The following is a 23,958-nucleotide window of genomic DNA, read 5'->3' as shown; positions in this document are numbered from 1 at the left end:
TGTGCCTTTTGATTGATCCAAACATCTTACCTGATGGCCAGCAGTTGGTGGGGGAAGCTAGTAGCCTGATCCCTGAGGTCCCACCAGAAAGCAGGACGGTCGGGAAGCTCTTTGGAGGTGGAAATGTGGCATATTTGTTCTGATGACTTGATACCTGTCCACATGTTTTGTTGTCTATCTCCCCCTTCTAGACTGTGAGCCCGTTGTTGGGTAGGGACCGTCTCTATATGTTGCCAACTTATACTTCCCAAGTGCTTAGTACAGTGCTCTGCACACAGTAAGTGCTCAATAAATACGATTGAATGAATGAACGAATACTGATCCGCCCAACAAGTTGATGTCAGGTTTGTAGCGGGGGTTCAGAGGCCTCCCACTCCAAACACTAAGGTGGGGTTTAACAGCAGGTTCGGGTCCCCACATGGATTTGTAAGATGAAAAAAATCTCCAGAAAAAACCCCAAATCCGTAACTCACTCCACTGAGCCAGGGCCACTTTCTAGGGTAAAAGTATTTTCCAAGAGGTGTTTTTGTCAAGGTGCTGAATTCGGATCCCAGCTTCATAGCCCTCCCCGATATTTCTCCATTTTCCATAAAGGTTCTCTTCATCTTGGCTCTTCCCCAGCACATACTCGCCTGCCCCCGTGCACTCCCGCTCTCCGCCCCAACATACAATAATAATAATAATAATGGCAGTTATTAAGCGCTTACTATGTGCAAAGCACTGTTCTAAGTGCTGGGGAGGTTACAAGGTGATCAGGTTGTCCCACGGGGGGCTCACAGTCTTAATCCCCATTTTACAGATGAGGTAACTGAGGCCCACGGAAGTTAAGTGACTTGCCCAAAGTCACACAGCTGACAATTGGCGGAGCCGGGGTTTGAACCCATGACCTCCGACTCCAAAGCCCCTGCTCTTTCCACTGAGCCACGCTGCTTCTCCCAGGGCTCTAATTGCCTCCCTCTAAAGATCAGACAGATTACAGCTCACCCCATCTTCCAAAACATACTAAAACCCACCTCATCCAGAAAGCCTTTCCCAATTAATTCTCCATATGCCAGTCATATCACTCTGACCCTTATTCTTAGCACTTTTGGATTTTACTCTCATGGACGTATATAGGTATATCTTCCTCAAATATGGATTCTTACATTCAACTCATTACCCAGCTATTTCATTCTGATACATTTTGTTCTCCATCCTGCCATCCACTCCTTCTTCCTCCTGCTTTCACTATTTGGAAATGATTAGTTCTTGTCTCCCCCATTAAACTGTAAGCTCCCTAAGGACAAGAAACATTTCTTATTAGAGTTGTACTCTCTCAAGTACTTGGTATTGTAATAACAATAATAGAAACAATAATAATAATAACAGTGTATTTGTTAAACACTTACCATGTGCCACGCACTGTACTAAACACAGGGTTAGATATAAGATTCATTGATTCATTCAATCGTATTTATTGAGCGCTTACTGTGTGCAGAGCACTGTACTGAGCGCTTGGGAAGTACAAGTTGGCAACATATAGAGACAGTCCCTACCCAACAACGGGCTCACAGTCTAGATGGGCGAGACAGACAACAAAACAAAAAAATCAGAGCCCACATGGGGCTCACAGTCTAAGTTGGAAGGAGAACATGTGTTGAACCCCCATTTTGCAGATGAGGGAACTGAGACACACAGAAGTTAAGTGACTTACCCAAGGTCACTCAGCAGACAAGTGGAGGAGCGAGGATTAGAACCCAGGTGCTCCAACTACTCTTTCCACAAGGCCACGTTGCTTCTCACGTAAGTGCTCAATAAGGAGCACTGACGGATTAATTAATTCCACTGAGGCAAGAACACGAACACATATTGCTGGCTTAGGGGGCCAAGACCACCATCAACATCAGTAAACAAGGGGCCCGGCAGACACCAACTTTATTTTTAAAAACAACACTGCCTTCTGCCCCTTATCCTTGAAGTCGATCCCAGCAGCTCCAGAGGGTTCATCTCCTCGGGTGGTACCCATTCAGGGCCAGATGGAGCAGACGTTCCAGTCAATTCCCCTCCCCGTGAGGGTACCGGATTCTGCTGGGAGGACTGCAGCGGAGAAGGGAATGGCGGAAAGTCGGGGTGCAGGGGCCTGCCCATCAGTCACTCCTTGCCCCGGGTTCCTGTTCCAGATGGGAGGACATCAGCGCTCAGGGTAGGGGAGGAGGGCCCAGGCCCCCTCGCCAGAACCGCGCCACGCTGCTCAGCTGGGCCGGGTCGAGGAGCTGGTCTGACCTGCTGTTGCCCACCACGCTGGATGCTGCCAGGCTCTGCAAAATCAACACAGAGGTCACAATGACCTCCCACCTCCCCGGGCTCCCACGGCCCCTCTGGTGCCTGTGCTGCTGGACCACAGGCTGGGGGCTGGGCAAGGGTGCCAGCCTCCTCCAGGGTTCCCGGAGGCAGGGGAGCAGCACGGTATAATGGATAGAACATGCGTCTGGGATTCAAGAGGTCACGGGTTCTAATCCCAGCTCTGCCCCTTGCTTACTGTGTGGCCCTGGACAAGTGACTTCACTTCTCTGGGCCTCAGTTCCCTCATCTGTAAAATGGGGATTAAGACGGCGGCGAGCCCCCACGTGGGACAGAGACTGTGTCCGACCCGATTTGCTTGTATCCACCCCAGTGCTCGGTACAATGCCAGGCACAGAGTTAAGTGCTCAACAAATACCACAGTTATTATTGAGAGGGGTCCAGGTTCGTGGTCGGGGATGGGCTGCAGGGCTTGGTCTTACCGGGTGAGAAGGGTCTGGAGGCTTCTTGCTTGTGGCTGAGGGGTCCAGGGCAGCCCACAGATCCAGGCTGCTGAGGGTGGAGCTGCCCAAAGGCACACTGTTCTCCCAGCCCAACTGGCAGTGCTGTGGAGAGCCATGGGTCAAATGAGGTAAATTCATTCATTCAATCATATTTACTGGGTGCAGAGCACTGTACTGAGCGCTTGGGAAGTACAAGTCAGCAACATGTAGACACGGTCCCTACCCGACAACAGGCTCACAGTCTAGGAGGGGGAGACAGACAACAAAACAAAACATGTAGACAGGTGTCAAAACCGTCACAATAAATAGTATTATAAATCCCCCTCCCCACCACCCTCAACATTCAATCAATCAATCAATCATATTTATTGAGCGCTTAGTATGTGTAGAGCACTGTACTAAGCGCTTGGGAAGTACAAATTGGCAACATATAGAGACAGTCCCTACCCAACATTGGGCTCACAGTCTAAAAGGGGGAGACAGAGAAAAAAAAACAAAACCAAACATACTAACAAAATAAAATAAATAGAATAGATATGTACATTCCCAGAAAGACCCTGGCTCCAATGCTGGGGAGGGGAGTGAGGGGTCCCAGGGGTCCCAGCCCCTGGTTGATGCTCCTTCCTGAATACAGATACAGAAAGCTCTCCCCTCCCCAAACCTTGGCTCCCTCCTGGTCTCCATTTCTGTTCCCCTCCTAGAGCCGTCTGCCCTGCTATTGGCAGCCTTGGCCTTTCTGGAGCTGGGCAGGGGCAGTCTCCTCCAAGAAGCCTTCCCTGACTAAGCCCTCCTTTCCTCTTCTCCCACTTCCTTCTGCGACACCCTGACTTGCTCCCTTTATTCAACGAGAAGCAGCGTAGCTCAGTGGAAAGAGCGTGGGCTTGGGAGTCAGCGGTCATGGGTTCGAATCCCGGCTCCACCACTTGTCAGCCGTGTGACCTTGGGCAAGCCACTTAACTTCTCTGAGCCTCAGTTCCCTCCTCTGTAAAATGGGGATAAAGACTGTGAGCCCCATGTGGGACAACCTGATTACCTGGCATCCCCCCAGTGCTTAGAACAGTGCTTTGCACATAGTAAGTGCTTAACAAATGCCATCATTATTATTATTATCCTCCCCTCCAAGTCCCACAGCACTTATGTACATATGTGTAATTTATTTATATTAATGTCTGTCTCCTCCTCTAGACTGTGAGCTCATTGTGGGATGGGAATGTGCCTGCTTATTGCTATATGGTACTCTCCCATGCACTTAGTACAATGCCCTGCACACAGTAAGCGTTCAATAAATATGAATGACTGGCTAACTGGGCTATGTTTTTCCAGCCTCACATTCTCAGGCTTCTATGAGAGGCACTGTAATGATAATGTAGAGATTGTAGTTAGTAAGTGCTTACTATGGACCATGCACTGTCCTAAGCACTGGGGTAGATACTAGATCAGATCAGAGACAGTCCCATGGCGGGCAGGCTGAAGGGGAGGGAGGTATTTTACTCCCATCTTGTAGAGGAGGAAACAGACACAGACAGGTTAAGCAACTTGGCCGCAGCCACCCAGCAGGCCAGTGGCAGAGCTGGGATTAGAACTCAGGTCTCGTGCTCTTTCTAGTAAGCTACGCTGACTCCCATATTCCCAGTCCTTCACCCAGAGCCTGCCTCCTGCCGCTGGCTCGGGAAAACCTTCCTCCAAGTCCTCAGTTGCCCCAGTGTAAAGCAAGGGGATGGTGATCCCTTCCAGCCTTCCAAAATCAGAGATCAGAAGGTGATTCTGTGCTTACAATAATCATAATGATGGCATTTGTTAAGTGCTTACTAAGTTCAAAGCCCCACTGCCCCATCCCGCCCTGCCAATGAGACCAAAGCCCAGGCCACCTCCCACGCGAATGGGATTTGTCATTCATTCATTCATTCAATCGTATTTATTGAGAGCTTTCTTCGTGCAGAACACTGTACTAAGCGCTTGGGAAGTACAAGTTGGCAACAGACAGAGACGGTCCCTACCCAACAACGGGCTCACAGTCTAGAAGGGGGAGGCCGATAACAAAACAAAACATGTGGTCAGGTGTCATCAGAATAAATAGAAGTAAAGCTAGGTGCACATCACTGACAAAATAAATAGAACAGTAAATGTGTACAAGTGAAATAGAGTAATAAATCTGTACAAACATATATACAGGTGCTGTGCGGGGAAGGAGGTAGGGCTGGGGGGAGGGGGAGAGGAAAAAGGGGGCTCAGTCTGGGAAGGCCTCCTGGAGGAGGTGAGCTCTCAGTAGGGCTTTGAAGGGAGGAAGAGAGCTAGCTTGGTGGATGTGCGGAGGGAGGGCATTACAGGCCACGGGGAGGACTGTGAGCCCACTATTGGGTAGGGACTGTCTCTATATGTTGCCAACTTGTACTTCCCAAGCGCTTAGTACAGTGCTCTGCACACAGTAAGCGCTCAATAAATACGATTGATGATGATGATGATGTGGGCCGGGGGTCGACGGCGGGACAGGCGAGAACGAGGCACGGTGAGGAGGTTAGCAGCAGAGGAGCGGAGGGTGCGGGGTGGGCTGGAGAAGGAGAGAAGGGGGGTGAGGTAGGAGGGGGCGAGGGGATGGACTGCCTTGAAGCCAAGGGTGAGGAGTTTTTGCTTGATGCATAGGTTGACTGGTAGCCACTTGAGATTTTTGAGCCACTGTTCTAAGCGCAGGGGAGGATACAAGGTGATCAGGTTGTCCCACGTGGGGCTCACAGTCTTAATCCCCATTTTACAGATGAGGTAACTGAGGCACAGGGAAGTTAAGTGACTTGCCCAAGGTGACACAGCTGACAAATGGCAGAGCTGGAATTTGAACCCATGACCTCTGACTCCCAAGCCCGTGCTCTTTCCATTGAGCCACGCTGCTTCTCGTTGCTCACACTGCTTAAAGGAGAGATGGGTGCAGCTAGAAGCCTCTGGGCTTTTCAGGCAGACAGTCCCCCCATCTTTGCCCTGGGGTCACAGTGTTGCTCAGCAGCCCTGACCAGAGGCAGATGGGGGGTAGGTGGAGGAGGAAGGAGGGTGAAACTTTCAATTCCAGAGGAGCTTTAGGATTCTCCCCCTCGTCCCCCTCTCCATCCCCCCATCTTACCTCCCTCCCTTCCCCACAGCACCTGTATATATGTATATATGTTTGTACATATTTTTTTTTACTCTAATTTATTTGTACATATCTATTCTATTTATTTTATTTTGTTAGTATGTTTGGTTTTGTTCTCTGTCTCCCCCTTTTAGACTGTGAGCCCACTGTTAGGTAGGGACTGTCTCTATATGTTGCCAATTTGTACTTCCCAAGTGCTTAGTACAGTGCTCTGCACATAGTAAGCGCTCAATAAATACGATTGATGATGATTCTTGGTGGATTCCACCTAGCCAGTCTCTCTCCCCTGTCCCCCAGACTCCCACTTAGCCAGGATTAAGCCACCTCCTTCACACTCCCACCTTGTCCCTCGCCCTGCCCAGCCTCCTGGCCCTGTCCCTCATATTCTAGACTGTGAGCCCACTGTTAGGTAGGGACCGTCTCTATATGTTGCCAACTTGGACTTCCCAAGCGCTTAGTGCAATGCTCTGCACACAGTAAGCGGTAAATAAATACGATTGAATGAATATGCACCCCACTGCCGCCCACCCTGCCAACTGGTCCCCTGGCTCCACCACACCTCCCTGCTCCACCAAGGGAGACTTTGCTATACTGTACTCTACCAAGCGCTATAATGATAATAATAATAACCTCCCTCTGCCCATCCGCCAAGCTAGCTCTCTTCCTCCCTTCAAGGCCCTGCTGAGAGCTCACCTCCTCCAGGAGGCCTTCCCAGACTGAGCCCCTTCCTTCCACTCCCCCTCGTCCCCCTCTCCATCCCCCCATCTTACCTCCTTCCCTTCCCCACAGCACCTGTATATATGTATATATGTTTGTACATATTTATTACTCTATTTATTTATTTATTTATTTTATTTGTACATATCTATTCTATTTATTTTATTTTGTTAGTATGTTTGGTTTTGTTCTCTGTCTCCCCCTTTTAGACTGTGAGCCCACTGTTGGGTAGGGACTGTCTCTATATGTTGCCAATTTGTACTTCCCAAGCGCTTAGTACAGTGCTCTGCACATAGTAAGTGCTCAATAAATACGATTGATGAATAATAATAATAATAATAATAATAATAATAATGGCATTTGTTTGTACATATTTATTACTCTATTTATTTTGCTTGTACATATCTATTCTATTTATTTTATTTTGTTAGTATGTTTGGTTTTGTTCTCTGTCTCCCCCTTTTAGACTGTGAGCCCACTGTTGGGTAGGGACTGTCTCTGTATGTTGCCAATTTGTACTTCCCAAGCGCTTAGTACAGTGCTCTGCACATAGTAAGCGCTCAATAAATACGATTGATGATGATGATTTGTTGAGCACTTACTTTGTGCCAGGCACTATTCTATTCACTGGGGTAGATACAAGCCAATCCGGTGGGACACGGTCCCTGCCCCATATGGGGCTCTCAGCCTTAATCCCCATTTTACAGATGAGGCAACTGAGGCCCAGAGAAGTGAAGTGACTTGCCTACGATCACACAGCAGACAATTGGCAGAACCAGAACTAGAACCCAGGCCCACGCTCTATCCACTAGGCCAGGCTGCTCTGCACCCAGTAAGTGCTCAATAAATACAATCGATTGTTAAATTTCAATTCCAATATCCTGGCTGGTCCTGTTCTCACACGGACCCGACGCCACAGCTGCAACCTCTCCAGGGCTGGGGAGCCAGGTCCTGCCCTGTTCCGATCCCGCCCTGCCAATGAATCCAAAGCCCAAGCCATCTCCCATGCGAATGTGATTTGTCATGCATTCGTTCATTCAATCATATTTATTGAACACATACTGTGTGCAGAGCACTGGACTAAGCGCTTGGGAAGTACAAGTTGGCAACATTTAGAGACGGTCCCTACCCAACAACGGGCTCACAGTCTAGAAGGGGGAGACAGACGACGAAACAAAACGTGTGGACAGATGTCAAGTCATCAGAATAAATAGAAATAAAGCTAGATGCACATCATTAACAAAATAAATAGAATAGTAAATATGTACAAGTAAAATAAATAGAGTAATAAATCTGTACAAACATATATACACAGGTGTTGTGGGGAGGGGAAGGAGTATAAGGCGGGGGGTGGGGATGGGGACAGCATCCCTACTGAAAAAGAGCATGGGCCTGGGAAACAGATAACTTGGGTTCTAATCCTGGCTCTGTGACTTGCCTGCTGTATGACCTTGGACAGATCACTTAACTTCCCTGTGCCTCAGTTTCCTCATCTGTAAAATAGGGGTTCAATCCCAGATCTCCCTCCTATTTAGACTGTAAGCGCCACATGGGACAGAGACTGTCTAGCCTGATTACCTTGTATCTATTCCAGCGCTTAGAACAGTGTTTGAGACATAGTAAGCACTTAAATACCATTATTATTATTATAAAGAAAGTTATTTATGTTCATATCTTTAAATTATATATTATGAATTACTTATTTCAATCAATCACTGTAGCACTGTACTATTTGGGAGAGTACAGCACAATATAACAGATACGTTCCCTGGCCACAACAAGCTTACAGTCTTGAGGTAGAGACAGACTTTAATATAAATAAACTACAGACATGCAAATTAGTGCCATGGGGCTGGTGAGGGGGTGGTGAATAAAGAGAAGCAGCGTGGCTCAGTGGAAAGAGCACGGGCTTTGGGAGTCAGAGGTCATGGGTTCAAATCCCGGCTCCTCCAATTGTCAGTTGTGTGACTTTGTGCAAGTCACTCAACTTCTCTGTGCCTCAGTTCCCTCATCTGTAAAATGGGGATTAAGACTGTGAGCCCCATGTGGGACAACGTGATCACCTTGTATCCTCCCAGCGCTTAGAACAGTGTTTGAGACATAGTAAGCACTTAAATACCATTATTATTATAAAGAACATTATTTATGTTCATATCTTTAAATTGCACATTATGAATTACTTATTTCAATCAATAATATTTAATACTTACTATGTTCAGAGCAGTGTACTAAGTGTTTGGGAGCGTACAGCACAATATAACAGACACATTCCCTGGCCACAACAAGCTTACAGTCTCGAGGTAGAGACAGACTTTAATATAAATAAACTACAGATATGCAAATAAATGCCATGGGGCTGGTGAGGGGGTGGTGAATAAAGAGAAGCAGCGTGGCTCAGTGGAAAGAGCACGGGCTTTGGAGTCAGAGGTCATGGGTTCAAATCCCGGCTCCTCCAATTGTCAGCTGTGTGACTTTGGGCAAGTCACTTAAATTCTCTGTGCCTCAGTTCCCTCATCTGTAAAATGGGGATTAAGACTGTGAGCCCCATGTGGGACAACTTGATCACCTTGTATTCTCCCAGGGCTTAGGACAGTGCTTTGCACTTTGTAAGCGCTTAACAAATACCATCATTATTATTATTAAAGAGAGCAAGTCAGGGTGACTCGGAGAGAGTGAAAAAGAGGAAATGAGGGCTTAGGCTTAGTCAGGGAAGGATTCGTGGAGGAGATTTACCGTCAGTAAGGCTTTGAAGGTGGGAGAGAGTAATTGTCTGTCAGATCTGAAAAGGGAGGGCGTTCCAGGCCAGAGGCAGGAGGTGGGTGAGAGGTCAGTGGCGAGACAGATGAGATTAAGGTTCAGTGAGTAGCTTGGTATTATGAGAAGCAGTGTGACTCAGTGGAAAGACCCCAGGCTTGAGAGTCAGAGGTCATGGGTTCTAATTCTGCCTCTGCTACTAGTCAGCTGTATGACTTTGGGCAAGTCACTTAACTTCTCTGTGCCTCAGTTACCCCACCTGTAAAATAGGGATTAAGACTGTGAGCCCCATGTGGGACAACCTGATTACCTTGTATTCCCCAGCGCTTAGAACAATGCTTGGCACGTAGTAAGTGCTTAACAAATACCATAATTATTATTATTATTATTATTAGAGCAATGAAATTTGCGGGCTGGGTTGTAGTAGGGGAGTAACAAGGTGAGGAAGGAGGGGGCAAGGTGATTAAGTGCTTTAAAGCCAATGGTAAGGAGTTCCTGCTTGATGTGGAGATGGATGGGCAACTGCTAGAGATTCTTGAGGAGTGCGGACACATGGACTGAACATTTCTGTAGAAAAATGATCCAGGCAGCAGAGTGAAATAGGAACTGGAGTGGGAAGAGACAGGAGGGAGGTCAGCAAGGAGACTGATACGGTAATCCAGGTGGGCTAGGATAAATGCTTGGATTAATTAATTCATTCATTCAATCGTATTTATTCATCATCAATCGTATTTATTGAGCGCTTACTGTGTGCAGAGCATTGTACTAAGCGCTTGGGAAGTACAAGTTGGCAACATATAGAGACGGTCCCTACCCAACAGCGGGCTCACAGTCTAGAAAGGGGAGACGGACAACAAAGCAAAACATATTAACAAAATAAAATAAATAGAATAAATACGTACAAGATAAATAGAGTAATAAATATGTACAAACATATACACATATATACAGGTGCTGTGGGGAGGGGAAGAAGGTAAGGCAGGGGGAATGGGGATTTTGAGGTAGCAGTTTGGATGGAGAGGGAAGGGCGGATTTTAGACATTTTATTTAATGTCTGCCTCCCCCTCTAGACTGTAAGCTGGTTGTGGGCAGGGAACATGTCTGCTGATTCTGTTGTACTGTCTCTCCCAAGCACTTAGTACAGTGTTCTGCACATAATAGCCCGTTGGGTAGGGACCGTCTCTCTATGTTGCCAACTTGTACTTCCCAAGCACTTAGTACAGTGCTCTGCACACAGTAAGCGCTCAATAAATACGATTGAATGAATGAATGAATAATAGGTGCTCGAAAGATATGATTGATTGATTGCTAAAGTCAAGGGGAAAAGCTTGAGCATCAGGGGGTAGCCAATACATAGCAGTGCCTCTTCATGGCAAATTAGAGTACTTCTGACCTCCCTTCAGTCCTCTGGCAGGGGTAGGGGCTGGGCACCCTCTTTCCAGGAATAAGTGGCACCAGGCGGCCACGTCAGGGTCTCGGGTTTAGTGGGGAAAGGAGAGGTTTGGCGGCCTATCAACGGGAAGCGACTCACCGGCGGCAGAGCCAGAGTGTCCGTGGCCTCGAAGCTCTTGCGGCGATGCACGTGGTAGCGGTGGGGAGCCAGGAAGGTGGAGCGGGGAATGGTCACCCTGGGGGAGACAGGGACGGGGGGAGTCTCACGGCTTTAATTTTCTCCTCGATAAATGGAATAATCATCCCAGCACCCCCTCCGCCCTGACCCCCACCACCCAGACACACACTGACAAAGGAAACCACATTGCACAGACTTTGGAGAACGGAACCGCCCTTGCCACCACTGGTGATCGGTTGGGTGTGGGGGACGTTTATTAGGTCCTTTTCTAACAAGAAAGGAATGAGAGCCATCAATCATGGGTATTTATTGAGTGCTTACTGCATTCGAGTACCAGAGAAATGACTCAGATGAGAATTTGCTCCTAGGAACTGGAGGTCTGAGTTTGGGGTTTTTTTGACTACCACCATTCTATCTGAGGGTCACAATACTGGATACTGGATAGAGCACAGGTCTAGGACTCAGAATGTCATGGGTTCTAATCCCGGCTCCGCCACTTTATTCATTCTATCGCATTTACTGAGCACTTACTGTGTGCTGACCACTGTACTAAGCGCTTGGGAAGTACAATTCGGCAACAAACAGGGACGGTCCCTATCCAACAATGGGCTCACAGCCTAGAAGCAGCGTGTCTCAGTGGAAAGAGCACGGGCTTGGGAGTCAGAGGTCATGGGTTCTAATCCCAGCTCCCCCACATGTCTGCTGTGTGACCTTGGACAAGTCACTTGACTTATCTGAGCCTCAGTTACCTTTCATTCATTCAATCGTATTTATTGAGCGCTTACTGTGTGCAGAGCACTGTACTAAGCGCTTGGGAAGTACAAGTTGGCAACATAGAGAGACGGTCCCTACCCAACAGCAGGCTCACAGTCTAGAAGGGGGAGACAGACAACAAAACATATTAACAAAATAAAATAAATAAAATAAATGTGCACAAGTAAAATAAATAGAGTAATAAATACGTACAAACATATATACAGGTTACCTCATATATACATATATACATACATATGTACATACATACACATATACATATGTGTATATATGTGTGCGTGTGCGTATATATATATATATATATATATATATATATATATATACATACATATATACATACATATATAGTTACCTCATCTATAAAATGGGGATTAAGACTGTGAGCCCCACATGAGATGACATGATCACCTTGTATCCCTCCCAGCACTTAGAACAGTGTTTTGCACATAGTAAGCGCTTAACAAATGCCATCATTATTCTTATTGCTACTATTATTAGAAGGGGGAGACTTGTCTGCTTTGTAACCTTGGGCAACTCACTTCACTTCTCGATGTCTCAGTTACCTCTCTGTAAAATGGGAATTAAGACTGTGAGCCCCATGTGGGCCTGTGTCCAACCTGATTACCTTGTATCTACCCCGGTGTTTAGAACAGTGCTTGGCACATAGTAAGCCCTTAACAAATACCGTTATTATCATTATTATTATTATTATTATTATTATTATACCATAATTACTATTATTATAAACCTCTCCCTTGCCTGCTCTTCCCTCTTCCCAGAGGCCCAGCTCTCCGGGAAGCAAGTAGGCCAGCAGACACTGGTGGTCCCTCACCTACAATGTGGGTGATTATTTAAGTCTGGTCCATGGTGAAGAAGGCGGGTGCCTGGCACCCACTGCTGAGAGGAGGCCGGGGAGACCCCTGCCAGGGATTTTCACATTTGGTAGCCCACCCCTCGAGCCCTCACCATCCCCATCCTTCCTGCCTTCCTTTTTTTTCCTCCTTTTTTCTCTGCTTTTTCCCCCTTTTTCCTCTGCTCCTCCTCCCCTCCCCATCACCCCCACTCCCTCCCTCTGCCCTACCCCCTTCCCCTCCCCACAGCACTGTATATTTGTACATATTTATTACTCTATTTTATTAATGATGTGTATATATCCATAATTCTATTTATCTATTTTGATAGTATTGACACCTGTCTACTTGCTTTGTTTTGATGTCTGTCTCCCCCTTATAGACTGTGAGCCCATTGTTGGGTAGGGACTGTCTATTGCCAAACTGTAATAATAATAATAATGATGGCATTTATTAAGCGCTTACTACGTGCAAAGCACTGTTCTAAATGCTGGGGAGGTTACAAGGTGATCAGGTTGTCCCATGGGGGGCTCACAGTCTTAATCCCCATTTTACAGATGAGGGAATTGAGGCGCAGAGAATAATAATAATAATGATGATGGCATTTATTAAGCGCTTACTTTGTGCAAAGCACTGTTCTAAGCACTGGGGAGGTTACAAGGTGATCAGGTTGTCCCATGGGGGGCTTACAGTCTTAATCCCCATTTTATGGATGAGGGAACTGAGGCCCAGAGAATAATAATAATAATAATGATGATGGCATTTATTAAGCGCTTACTATGTGCAAAGCACTGTTCTAAGTGCTGGGGAGGTTACAAGGTGATCAGGTTGTCCCATGGGGGGCTCACAGTCCTAATCCCCATTTTACAGATGAGGGAACTGAGGTGCAGAGAATAATAATAATAATGATGATGGCATTTATTAAGCGCTTACTTTGTGCAAAGCATTGTTCTAAGCGCTGGGGAGGTTACAAGGTGATCAGGTTGTCCCATGGAGGGCTCACAGTCCTAATCCCCATTTTACAGATGAGGGAACTGAGGGCCAGAGAAGTGACTTGCCCGAAGTCACACAGCTGACAAGTGACAGAGGTGGGATTTGAACCCATGACCTCTGACTCCAAAGCCCGTGCTCTTTCCACTGAGCCACGCTGTACTTTCCAAGCGCTTAGTACAGTGCTGTGCACACAATAAGTGCTCAATAAATACGATGGAATGAATGAATGAATGAATGAATGACTTCCCAACAAGTTCAGCTTCTCAATGCCACGTGCACAGCCCCCTTCCCCTGGCACAGACCTGATGTAAGCAGGTTCCTCCAGAGTCTCAGGGGGCCGCTGGGCTCTGGGGGTTTTGCAGACAGGGCAGGAGGCCTCAGGATGCACTGGCACTGCAAATAGACGCTGATTCACCTTGTAACAGTGGATACCTGCCAGACCGAGAGAGAAAGTTACCTCTACAGGCACCCCGAGCTCCCTCAGCTCCGAGGGAAAAAACAAACAAACGAAAAACCTCTCTCTCTCTCTCCTTGCAGACACAGAGTGGGATCTCTGAGCACTGTTTTGGATGTATGAAGCAGGCTCTCTGAGCACTGGGCACCTAGGGTGCAGAGCCCTGGACTAGCCTCTTGGGAACATGCCAAAGAACACACTGTCCATGCCCTCAAGGAGCTAACCACTTAGGTACCTCCAAGCATTTATCCCCAGGATAGACACACACACACATACCCCCCTCCACCCCCAAATCAAATGAGAAACCAAGATCCATTAATGAGCCAACTTGCCACGTGACCTTGGGCATGTCACTTTTTCTCTCTAAACTTCAAATTCCTCTGCTTTGGACAGAGACAACCCTCCCTAGCACCATACCTAGGAATGAGACCAGAAAGAGCTTTGGGACGATTGGGATTTCGGGCTCTTTAATTCATCCACCCCCTCTGCTCGGAGGGGGCAGGGCTTTGGTGTCCTCTTCATTCAATCGTATTTAATGAGCGCTTACTGTGTGAAGGGCACTGTACTAAGCGCTTGGTGCGAGGCCAGGGCAAATCAATCTAGCAGGCTTTCCCCCAGTCTCCCGCCCCATGCTGGAGTACAGACCCGGCTGTCCAGGCCTTTCCTCGGGGCTGCTGCCCACCTCACTTTTCCCTCCGAGGCCCGGCCCAGTCAGACCAACGCAGGAGCTGTTCCGGTCTGCAGGAAAAGTGCCAATTTGTGGTGCTCAGGTCCAGCCTGGGGCTGAACCCACACACCGAACCTCCTCCGCATCACATCCCCTCCCACAGCCCTCCGCCATTGAGAGGACTCACACTGATGGGACCCAGGAGTCGGCTCTTCTTCAGTCCCAGCGATCGAGATGTCCAGGGGACTCTGCCTGGGGACCAGAGAGTGATTGCGGCCTGTTGGTGGATGGCAGGAGGGGCTCAGCTGACCTGAGAAAGCAGCTGCTCTAAAGCTGCAGGCTGGGGGACTAAGTTGGTCTGGTTTCAGGGGACTGTGGCCATCTTGCTAGCCGGAGCCCACCATGGATCTAATCACTAGTTCAATGGGTGTCGCATTGAGTGCTTCCAGGACCAGATCCCTCTCCCCACCCACAATCCTGCCCAGGGAAGTGGGTGGTCCTTGGCAGAGGTGACAGAGGTGAAGTTTCCCCCCAACTCCGGCTGCAAAGGAGGCAACAGCAGGAGGTCTAGACCCTCCTTCCTGGGATCTGGAGGCACGACAGCCACGGAGCCACGACAGAGGAGACACCTCCTCTCCTCCAAGGGGGTCTGGTTCTCTTGCCGGCTTCACAGCCCCACTCCCCATCCCCGCCTTCCGCTCACTCCGGGCCAGCGTAGACACACTCCTCCTTATTGGCCTGTCGGAACTCGTGCAGCTCGGAGAAGAACCGCTCGGACTTCTCGCTGATGGACGAGTCCAGATCGAGCAGACCTGGGGGTGATGAGGGAAGAGGAAGATGACCTTGGGTGGAGGGACCTCAGTCGCCCTCCTACCTGCCCCTCTGGACAGTCCCACCCCAGGTGGGGGCAAGATGGGGTTTTACCAGACCCCTCCACCCCAGTCAGCACCTGGTCGCTTCTGCCCAGTCTACCTACGGCATTGCTTCAGTCTCTGCCTGGCTTCCCACGGCCACTCTGGGCCATTCCCAACTCTGCCCTCCCCCAGAGTGAGGCAGGGGGTGGAGGGAAGAAGTGGGGCAGGAAGCTACCTGCAGGACAGAAGCCAAGATGGAGAACCCAAGACTGTGGGGTAGGAAGGCGTGCACACCTGCAATCCAGTCATAGCCCAGGTAAGGCCTCAGTGGCCAGCTGTCCTCAGGGACCGTGAGCTCCTCGGAGTCTGCGAACTCCTCAGAGTCCATCCGGAAGGCCACCCGGGAGGGTTCTTTCTGCAGGAGGTAATAAAGATAACAAAGATTGTGGTATTTGTTAAGCGCTTACTCTGTGCCAAGCACTGTACTAAGTACTGGGGCAAATACAAAATAATCAGGCGCCCACAGTCTAAGTAGGAGCGATCGATCAATCGAGGGAGTTGGTGTGTTAAATCCCCATTTGGCCGATGAGGGAACTGAGCCCCAGAGAAGTGAAACAACTTGCCCAACGTCACACAGCAGACAATAGGCAGAACTGGTACAGCCTTGGGCGGGGGGGGTGGCTAGGTGGCCCCTCAAGGGCCCCGGCTGCTTCTCCCCAGCCCTCACCTCCACCTTCCCTCTTTCTAATCTGTCTTGCTCACCTCGGGGAGTTCCCCAGCTCCCTGGGACCCCCAAAACTTGAGCAGTCACCCAGTAGGGTGGTCCAATTACTCTGAGGACCTGGAAACCCCAAGCCTTGGAGGGAGAAAAGAGACCCCTCGCTTTGGGAAGGAGGGGGAGCTTCTAGGAAGCACAAGGGGCAGGGAACGTGGGGTAGAGAGGCATGAGAAGCAGCGTGGCTCAGTGGAAAGAGCACGGGCTTTGGAGTCAGAGGTCATGGGTTCAAATCCCAGCTCCGCCACTTGTCAGCTGTGTGACTTTGGGCAAGTCACATAACTTTTCTGTGCCTCATCTGTAAAACGGGGACTAAGACTGTGAGCCCCCTGTGGGACAACCTGATCACCCTGTAATCTCCCCAGCGCTTAGAACAGTGCTTTGCACATAGTAAGTGCTTAATAAATGCCATCATTATTATTATTATTATTATTATTATTATGAGAGGCATCAGTGGAAATGGGTCATTGTAAGCTCCTTGAGGGCAGGGAATGGGTTATTTGTTTCTGTTGTCATTTTCTAAGTGCTTACAGTCTGGTACATCACACCCAGTGGATGTTCAATAAATACCAGAGAAGCAGTGTGGTGTAGTAGAAAGAGCATGGGCTTGGGAGTCAGAGGACATGGGTTCTAATACCGTCTCCCCCACTTGTCTGCTGTGTGACTTTGGGCAAGCCAATTCACTTCTCTGTGCCTCAGTTACTTCATCTGTAAAATGGGGATTAAGACAGTGAGCCCCACGTGAGACAACCTGATTAGCTTGTACCTACCCCAGTGCTTAAAACAGTGCTTGGTACATAGTAAGTGCTTAACAAATACTATTATTATTATTACTACCATTATTACGGTTCTGGGGGAATTGCAAAGAGACACTGAAAAAGTGGAGGAGAAGCTTACAGTCCCAGGGGGTCCGGATGGACCACAGGGGTCTAAATTCCTGATGGGAAGGGGCAGGGAACAGCCCCCGCCCACTAAAAGAGGGTGGTCCCTGAAGGAAAGAGGGTGATTTTTCCCTCCACCTGACTACTCCAAACAGCCACCCTCTAGTTAGGGATGGGGTCTTTTGGGAATCCACATGGTTCACCCGCATTCCAGGCGGCAACAATAACATGTTTTGTTGTCTGACTCCCCCTTCTAGACTGTGAGCCTGTTGTTGGGTAGGGACCGTCTCTATATGCTGCCGACTTGTACTTCCCAAGTGCTTAGTACAGTGCTCTGCACACAGTAAGCGCTCAATACGACTGAATGAATGAATGAACAACAAAGTGTCAATTGGGGAAATTATGGCCGGGCATTGCCAAAGACAACCGCAGCTGGTAGACATCTGCTCTGCACAGAATGAGCCTGGCTGATTGCAGCCATTAACTTTTCTGGTCACCAGACAGGGTTAGATGGATTTAAGAAAAAATGTCAAAACCATCTTATAATTCTGAGTCCAAACACTCCCTTTTTCCCCCCTCCCCTTCCCGGTCCCCATGCCATCACTGTGCTCTGATCCAGTCACCTTGGAATCCTTAGTCTGCGGGGTCACCAGGATGGACTTCAGTGGCCTGGCCTCCTGGCACCTGCCAGGGTTCAGCCTGTGTCCTGGGTCCCCTGCCCCCGGGGGAGTTTTCTGGAGAGCTGAACAGGACTCCATCAGGGGCCTCCCGCTCTCTCCAGAGGCCGGTGGCCGGGACCTGGCCCGCAGGAGCGAATTCTCGGGGCAGCCGCTGCTCCGAACCACCCCATCTCCGTGGGGTTTGCTCTGCCTGCCCCGGGGGGCAGGTGCCCTGCTCAGCTCAGGCCCGGTGGGGTCTGGATCGGAGCCACTGGGCCTCCGCTCCCGTCGTTCGCCTTTTCCTTCCTGCCAGGAGCACCTCGGAGGAGAGCAGAGGAGAATCCGGGCTGTCTGGGCACCTGCTTCCATGGAGACCACGGTGGCTGCGTCCTTGGTCCTCCGGATTCCATTCTCCTTCTGGAACAAACAAGCAGAAGCAGCAGAGCTATTGCCCACCCTGACTGGGGAAGGATTGGCTTCAGAGCCCCGTCCCCCCAATCCTCGGGTCAGGCCTCAGGTGTCCACGCCTCGCCGGTCACTATAACAGCCACCTAGGAGTACGCGGTAAAGCGCAGAGCTGAGTCCTGCTTTCGAGGAGCTTACGGTCTAATACTACCCACGGATGCTCCGCAGAAGCATCTGCAGGGGAAGGGATTCCAGCCCTTGGGGAGGCGAAAGGAAGGGTTGGGGGGTTCCTCGGCAGATGCAGGGGATGTGCAAGCAGAGAGAGAGAGAGAGAGAGGCCCTGGGGAGTCTCAGTGGGATGGCTATCAGAGGAAGCTGCCATTTACCCAACCCAGAAATGGTAGAAGCAAAAACCACATAAACACCCAAGGTTGACAGCAGAAACACTCCCCTGGGTTTCTCTAGAGTCACTTGCCAACAACCTCAAAGTGCTTTTCCAACTGTCACATGCCTCTTCACAAAATTATTCTCCTTGTTATATAGATTCAAAGGCCCAAAGCGATACAAGAACACGAGCAGAATAAGAACGCGGGCCTCAGGCTCCCTGTGCGAGGGGTCTAGCCTCTACTCTTCTACAGAGGAAGTTTTCATTCATTTCTCCAATCTGAGTGTGGGCTTCAAGGAACGCTATGGGAGCATCTGGAAAGATGGCTGGATTTGGGGCTCCAGATAGCAGATCTGATGCTTGCCCGACTCTGGCTGGATCCTGGCCTCGCTTGCCCTGGGACACCCCGGGATAGCCCTAAAGGCCCCTGCCGGTTCCCAGGACATGATTCCGGTGAGCAAGTAATGCTGCAAGTTTCCCACCTCTTTCCTCGGAGGATCCGGAAGATGCCGCTCCTCAGTTGAGGCGGTTTGTTCATGGAGAGTCCCGAGCCCCAGGGGCTTCTCGGAAGGCTCCCGGCTTCTAGGAACTTGTTTTCGGATCTCTTCCTGTTTCATCCAGAGCTGCCGCAGGAGGTCTTGGTTGGCCCGGCGGAGCCTGGCCAGCTGCTCCGACGCCAGCATCCCAGAGGAACACTTGGATTCCTGTAAGGAAATATGATGGGGATGGGGCACCTTTCCCTGTAGTAAACCTGATCTGCTGGGCCTCTCTGGGAAAGGGGCAAGCAGAGGGACATCCTGCCTCCTTTGACCCTGGTACAACCACATCTCCGCCCCTGCTGCTACCCTGATTTCACCCTCCAGGGCCCACCCAGCTGCTTCCCCTTCACCCAATCAATCAGTTGTATTTATTAAGCATTTACAGTGCGCAGAGCACTGTACTAAGTGTTTGGGAGAGTACAGTGCAATAAAGTTGGAAGAAACCATTCCTGTGTGGTGCTGGTAATGGCAAGAGCGTCTGAAGATATAGTTTAATCCCAAAACGCAGCAAAAATGGGTGGTGCTGGGATTCTGGGAAACCTTCAGGGCCCAAGTTGAGATAAAGGTCTGAGACCCCAGGTAAAGAGCACTGTGCATGGTAATCAATCAATCAATTGCATTTATTGAGCGCTTACTGTGTGCAGAGCACTGTACTAAGCGCTTGGGAAGTACAAGTTGGCAACATAAACATATGTTTATGGTAACATAAACAATGCCTTGAACTTACAAAACCCTGACACTTCTCCTATCTCATTCATCCTTCCAGTTCCCCTGTGAGGTAGGAAGGGCCCAGGGTCACTGTTTTCATTTGGCCATTAGGGAAACTGAGGCTCAGAAGCAAAGGACTAGAACTCAAGCCTTGACCCTCAGCCCAGTGTGCTTTCCTCTAGGCCATGCCCTGTCTGGCAGGCTTAACTATCTTTTTGGCAGAGGCCTTAAATGTCCTTGAAATACACTGAAGTAGTGAAATGGTGAAAAGAGAAATGACATGCTTAGAAGTGTTTACCAGGAAACATTCCTGAGTATCATGACAGATCACAAATGTGGCTCTTTCTCCCCCTGAAATCAGAAGCCAGACAGGGAGCCGGCCGACAGGCATCTGAGGTGAGGAGAGTTTGGAGAAGCAGCATGGTGTAGTGGGTAGGTAGAGCGTGGGCCTGGAAATCAGAAGGCCCTGGGTTTTAATTCCACCTCCATCACTTGTCTGCTGTGTGACCATGCCACTTCACTTCTCTGTGCCTCAGTTACCTCACCTGTAAAATGGGGATTGAGACTGTGAGCCCCACGTGGGAGAGGGACTGTGTCCAACCCGATTTCCTCGTAGCCTCCCCACTGCTTAGTACAGTGCTTGGCACACAGTTAAGTGCTTAATACCACAATTATTATTATTGTTATTATCATTATCAAACTATGGCAGGATGAGAAGCTGCCCCAGCCTGACTTGGACCGGTCCTGCTCTATTTATTTATTTTACTTGTACATATTTATTCTATTTATTTTATTTTGTTAATAGGTTTTGTTTTGTTGTCTCCAGGAGGCCTTCCCACACTGAGCCCCTTCCTTCCTCTCCCTCGTCCCCCTCTCCATCCCCCCATCTTACTTCCTTCCCTTCCCCACAGCACCTGTATATAAGTATATATGTTTGTACATATTTATTACTCTATTTATTTTACTTGTACATATCTATTCTATTTATTTTATTTTGTTAGTATGTTTGGTTTTGTTCTCTGTCTCCCCCCTTTAGACTGTGAGCCCACTGTTGGGTAGGGACTGTCTCTATATGTTGCCAATTTGTACTTCCCAAGCGCTTAGTACAGTGCTCTGCACATAGTAAGCGTTCAATAAATACAATTGATGATGATGATGATGATGTCTCCCCCTTCTAGACTGTGAGCCCGCTGTTGGGTAGGGACCGTCTCCATATGTTGCCAACTTGTACTTCCCAAGCGCTTAGTACAGTGCTCTGTACACAGTAAGCGCTCAATAAACACGACTGAATGAATGGATGAATGAATGAATGAAGGTCAAAATGGTCTGTGCTAACAAGGCCCCAAGTTTAAACTGCACTGGGCTAATGGCTGGCCAGTGGAGGTGGGCTCTGGCCCTCTCTTTGCCCATTTCCATCCTCTCCACACCTGTTCCCCCTTGCCCACTGCCCCTGGGGTTTGGGTACAGCAGCCTAGGGCTGGGGGGCCGTGGGGATGTGACACAGGACAAGTGGCAGATGTGGCTTTCAATAGCTTCCCTCCAGAGGGGGAGAGAGGAAAAAGGGGGAAGGGACAAAGGAGCCCAGGAGGGAAACCTACCCAAGCCAACAGACCCCGCGAGCAGGAAGCGGGACGCGCCGCCAAAGGGAAAGTGAAAGGAGGAGGCCAGGGTTCGGGGAGGTGGCCAAGGGTTAGCGACAAGAGCCTTTCTGAGAAGAGCAGAGAAGCAGCGTGGCTTCTAGAGGACGTGGGTTCTAATCACAACTCTGCCAGTTGTCAGCTCTGTGACTTTGGGCGAGTCACTTAACTTCTCTGGGCCTCATCTGTAAAATGGGGATGAAGACTGTGAGCCCCCCGTGGGCCAACCTGACTACCTTGTAGAGAAGCAGCGTGGCTTAGTGGCAAGAGCCCGGGATTGGGAGTCAGAGGACGTGGGTTCTGATCCCGACTCCGCCACTTATCAGCTGTGTGACTCTGGGCAAGTCACTTGACTTCTCTGTGCCTCAGTTGCCTCATCTGCAAAATAGGGATGAAGACTGTGAGCCCCACATGGGACAACCTGATCACCTTGTATCTCAGTCTAGACTTCACTCTGGTGCCTGGATTATCTTTGTATAGAAACGCTCTGGGCATGTCAAAATCACCTCAAAAATCCTCCTCAAAAATCTCCAGTGGCTGCCTGTCAACCTACGAATCAAGCAAAACCTCCTCACTCTCGGCTTCAAGGCTGTCCATCACCTCACCCCCTCCTACCTCACCTCCCTTCTCTCCTTGTACAGTCCAGCCCGCACCCTCCGCTCCCCTGCCGCTGCCTGTCCCTCCATCGACCTCCGGCCCACATCCTTTCCCTGGCCTGGAATGCCCTCCCTCCACACAACTGCCAAGCTAGCTCTCTTCCTCCCTTCAAAGCCCTACGAGAGCTCACCTCCTCCAGGAGGCCTACCCAGACTGAGCCCCCATTTCCCTCTTCTCCTCCCCCCCATTCCCCCACCCTACATCCTTCCCCTCCCCACAGCATTTGTATATATTTGTACAGAGTTATTACTCTATTTTACTTGTACATATTTACTATTCTATTTATTTTGTTAATGATGTGCATATAGCTATAATTCTATTGATTCTGACTGTTTTGACGCCTGGCTCCTTGTTTTGTTGTCTGTCTCCCCCTTCTAGACTGTGAGCCTGTTGCTGGGTAGGGACGGTCTCTGTTGCAGACTTGTACTTCCCAAGCGCTTAGTACAGTGCTCTGCACACAGTAAGTGCTCAATAAATACGACTGAATGAATGAACATGGCGCTTAACAAATACCGTCGTTATTATTACCTTGGATCTACCCCAGCGCTTAGAACAGTGCTTGGCACATAGTAAGCGCTTAACAAATACCAGAATCATTATTATTACCTTGTATCTTCCCCAGCGCTTATAACAGTGCTTGGCACACAGTGAGCGCTTAACAAATACCATCATTATTACCTTGTATCTCCCCCAGTGCTTAGCACAGTGCTTGCCACATTGTAAGCGCTTAACAAATACCATCGTTAGTATTCCCTTTTATCTCCCACAGCTCTTAGAACAGTGCTGGCCACATAGTAAGCGCTTAACAAATACCATAATCATTACTATCACCTCGTATCTGCCCAGCGCCTAAAACAGTGCCTGCCACGTAGTAAGCGCTTAACAAATACCATAATCATTATTATTACCTTGTATCGTCCCCAGCGCTTAGAACAGTGCTTGCCACATAATAAGCGCTTAACAAATACCATCATTATTAGTAGTAGTAGTAGTATTAATAAGAGCAGCCAGGAACTTTAACCCCAATTCCCGCTGCTCCCCGGCCCCACTCACCGGTGGTGCTGCTTCCCGGAGGAGGAAGAGGAGGAAGAGGAGGAAGAGGAGGAAGAGGAGGAAAAGGAGGAAAAGGAGGAAAACGAGGAAGAGGAAACCAGGCCCACCCCAACGGCCCGGGACCCGACAAAGACGCTACGGCGCTCCCAGCGTGGGCCAGCAGGGGGCAGGGCCCAAGCTTTCCTCGGCTGCCTATTGGTCTAGCGCCAGGAGGGGCGGGGCCTCGACCAGTCCATCAGAGAGGGGCGGGACCTCGACTATCCTCGGCTTCCTATTGGTCCTGCGCTAGTTGAGTGGGCGGAGCCTGGGCTATCCTCGGCTGCCTATTGGTCCGGCGCCCGTTGAGTGGGCGGGGCTTCATCAGAGGGTAGCACCTCGTTTTATTAGGGCGGGCCTAGACCACCCTCGGCTGCCTATTGGTCCGGCACTAGTGGGCGGGGCTTCATCAGAGGGTAGCACCACGTTCCATTAGGGCGGGGCCTAGCCCATCCTCGGCTGCCTATTGGTCTGGCGCGGGAGGGGGTGGGGCTTCACCAGAGCGCCGCACCGCGTTCCCTTCGGCCAGGGAGGGGCGGGGCCAAGACTACCCTCGGCTGCCTATTGGTCGAGCGGGGCTTCATCGGAGTGGGCGGAGCCTCGTCTTTGCGCAGTTGGCGCATGCTCCGTTGGAGGGGGGAGGCACCTTTAAAGCCGTTACCGCGTTGTTCATTCATTCAATCGTTAC

The 23,958-nt window shown here is 49.6% G+C and overlaps 1 protein-coding gene across 1 annotated transcript; it reads right to left on the bottom strand.

The window, feature by feature from the left end:
* Nucleotides 1–1,819: 1,819 nt before the first annotated feature.
* Nucleotides 1,820–23,362, bottom strand: LOC119928563 (migration and invasion inhibitory protein). The gene is made up of 10 exons (XM_038746934.1): nt 23,235–23,362; nt 19,123–19,344; nt 17,815–18,267; nt 15,830–15,950; nt 15,385–15,493; nt 14,869–14,933; nt 13,863–13,992; nt 10,904–11,000; nt 2,763–2,885; nt 1,820–2,297 (listed from the first exon to the last, which is right to left on the bottom strand). Exons 2-10 carry the CDS (start codon nt 19,321–19,323, stop codon nt 2,178–2,180), a joined length of 1,419 nt encoding a protein of 472 aa, XP_038602862.1. The 5' UTR covers nt 19,324–19,344; nt 23,235–23,362; the 3' UTR covers nt 1,820–2,177.
* Between the last annotated feature and the right edge of the window lie 596 nt (nt 23,363–23,958).

The sequence above is a fragment of the Tachyglossus aculeatus genome, chromosome 5 (assembly GCF_015852505.1).
Source record: "Tachyglossus aculeatus isolate mTacAcu1 chromosome 5, mTacAcu1.pri, whole genome shotgun sequence".
Taxonomy (NCBI): Eukaryota; Metazoa; Chordata; class Mammalia; order Monotremata; family Tachyglossidae; genus Tachyglossus; species Tachyglossus aculeatus.
The sequence above is the reverse complement of the archived record's forward strand: the minus strand, read 5'-3'. Positions and strand labels throughout refer to the sequence as shown.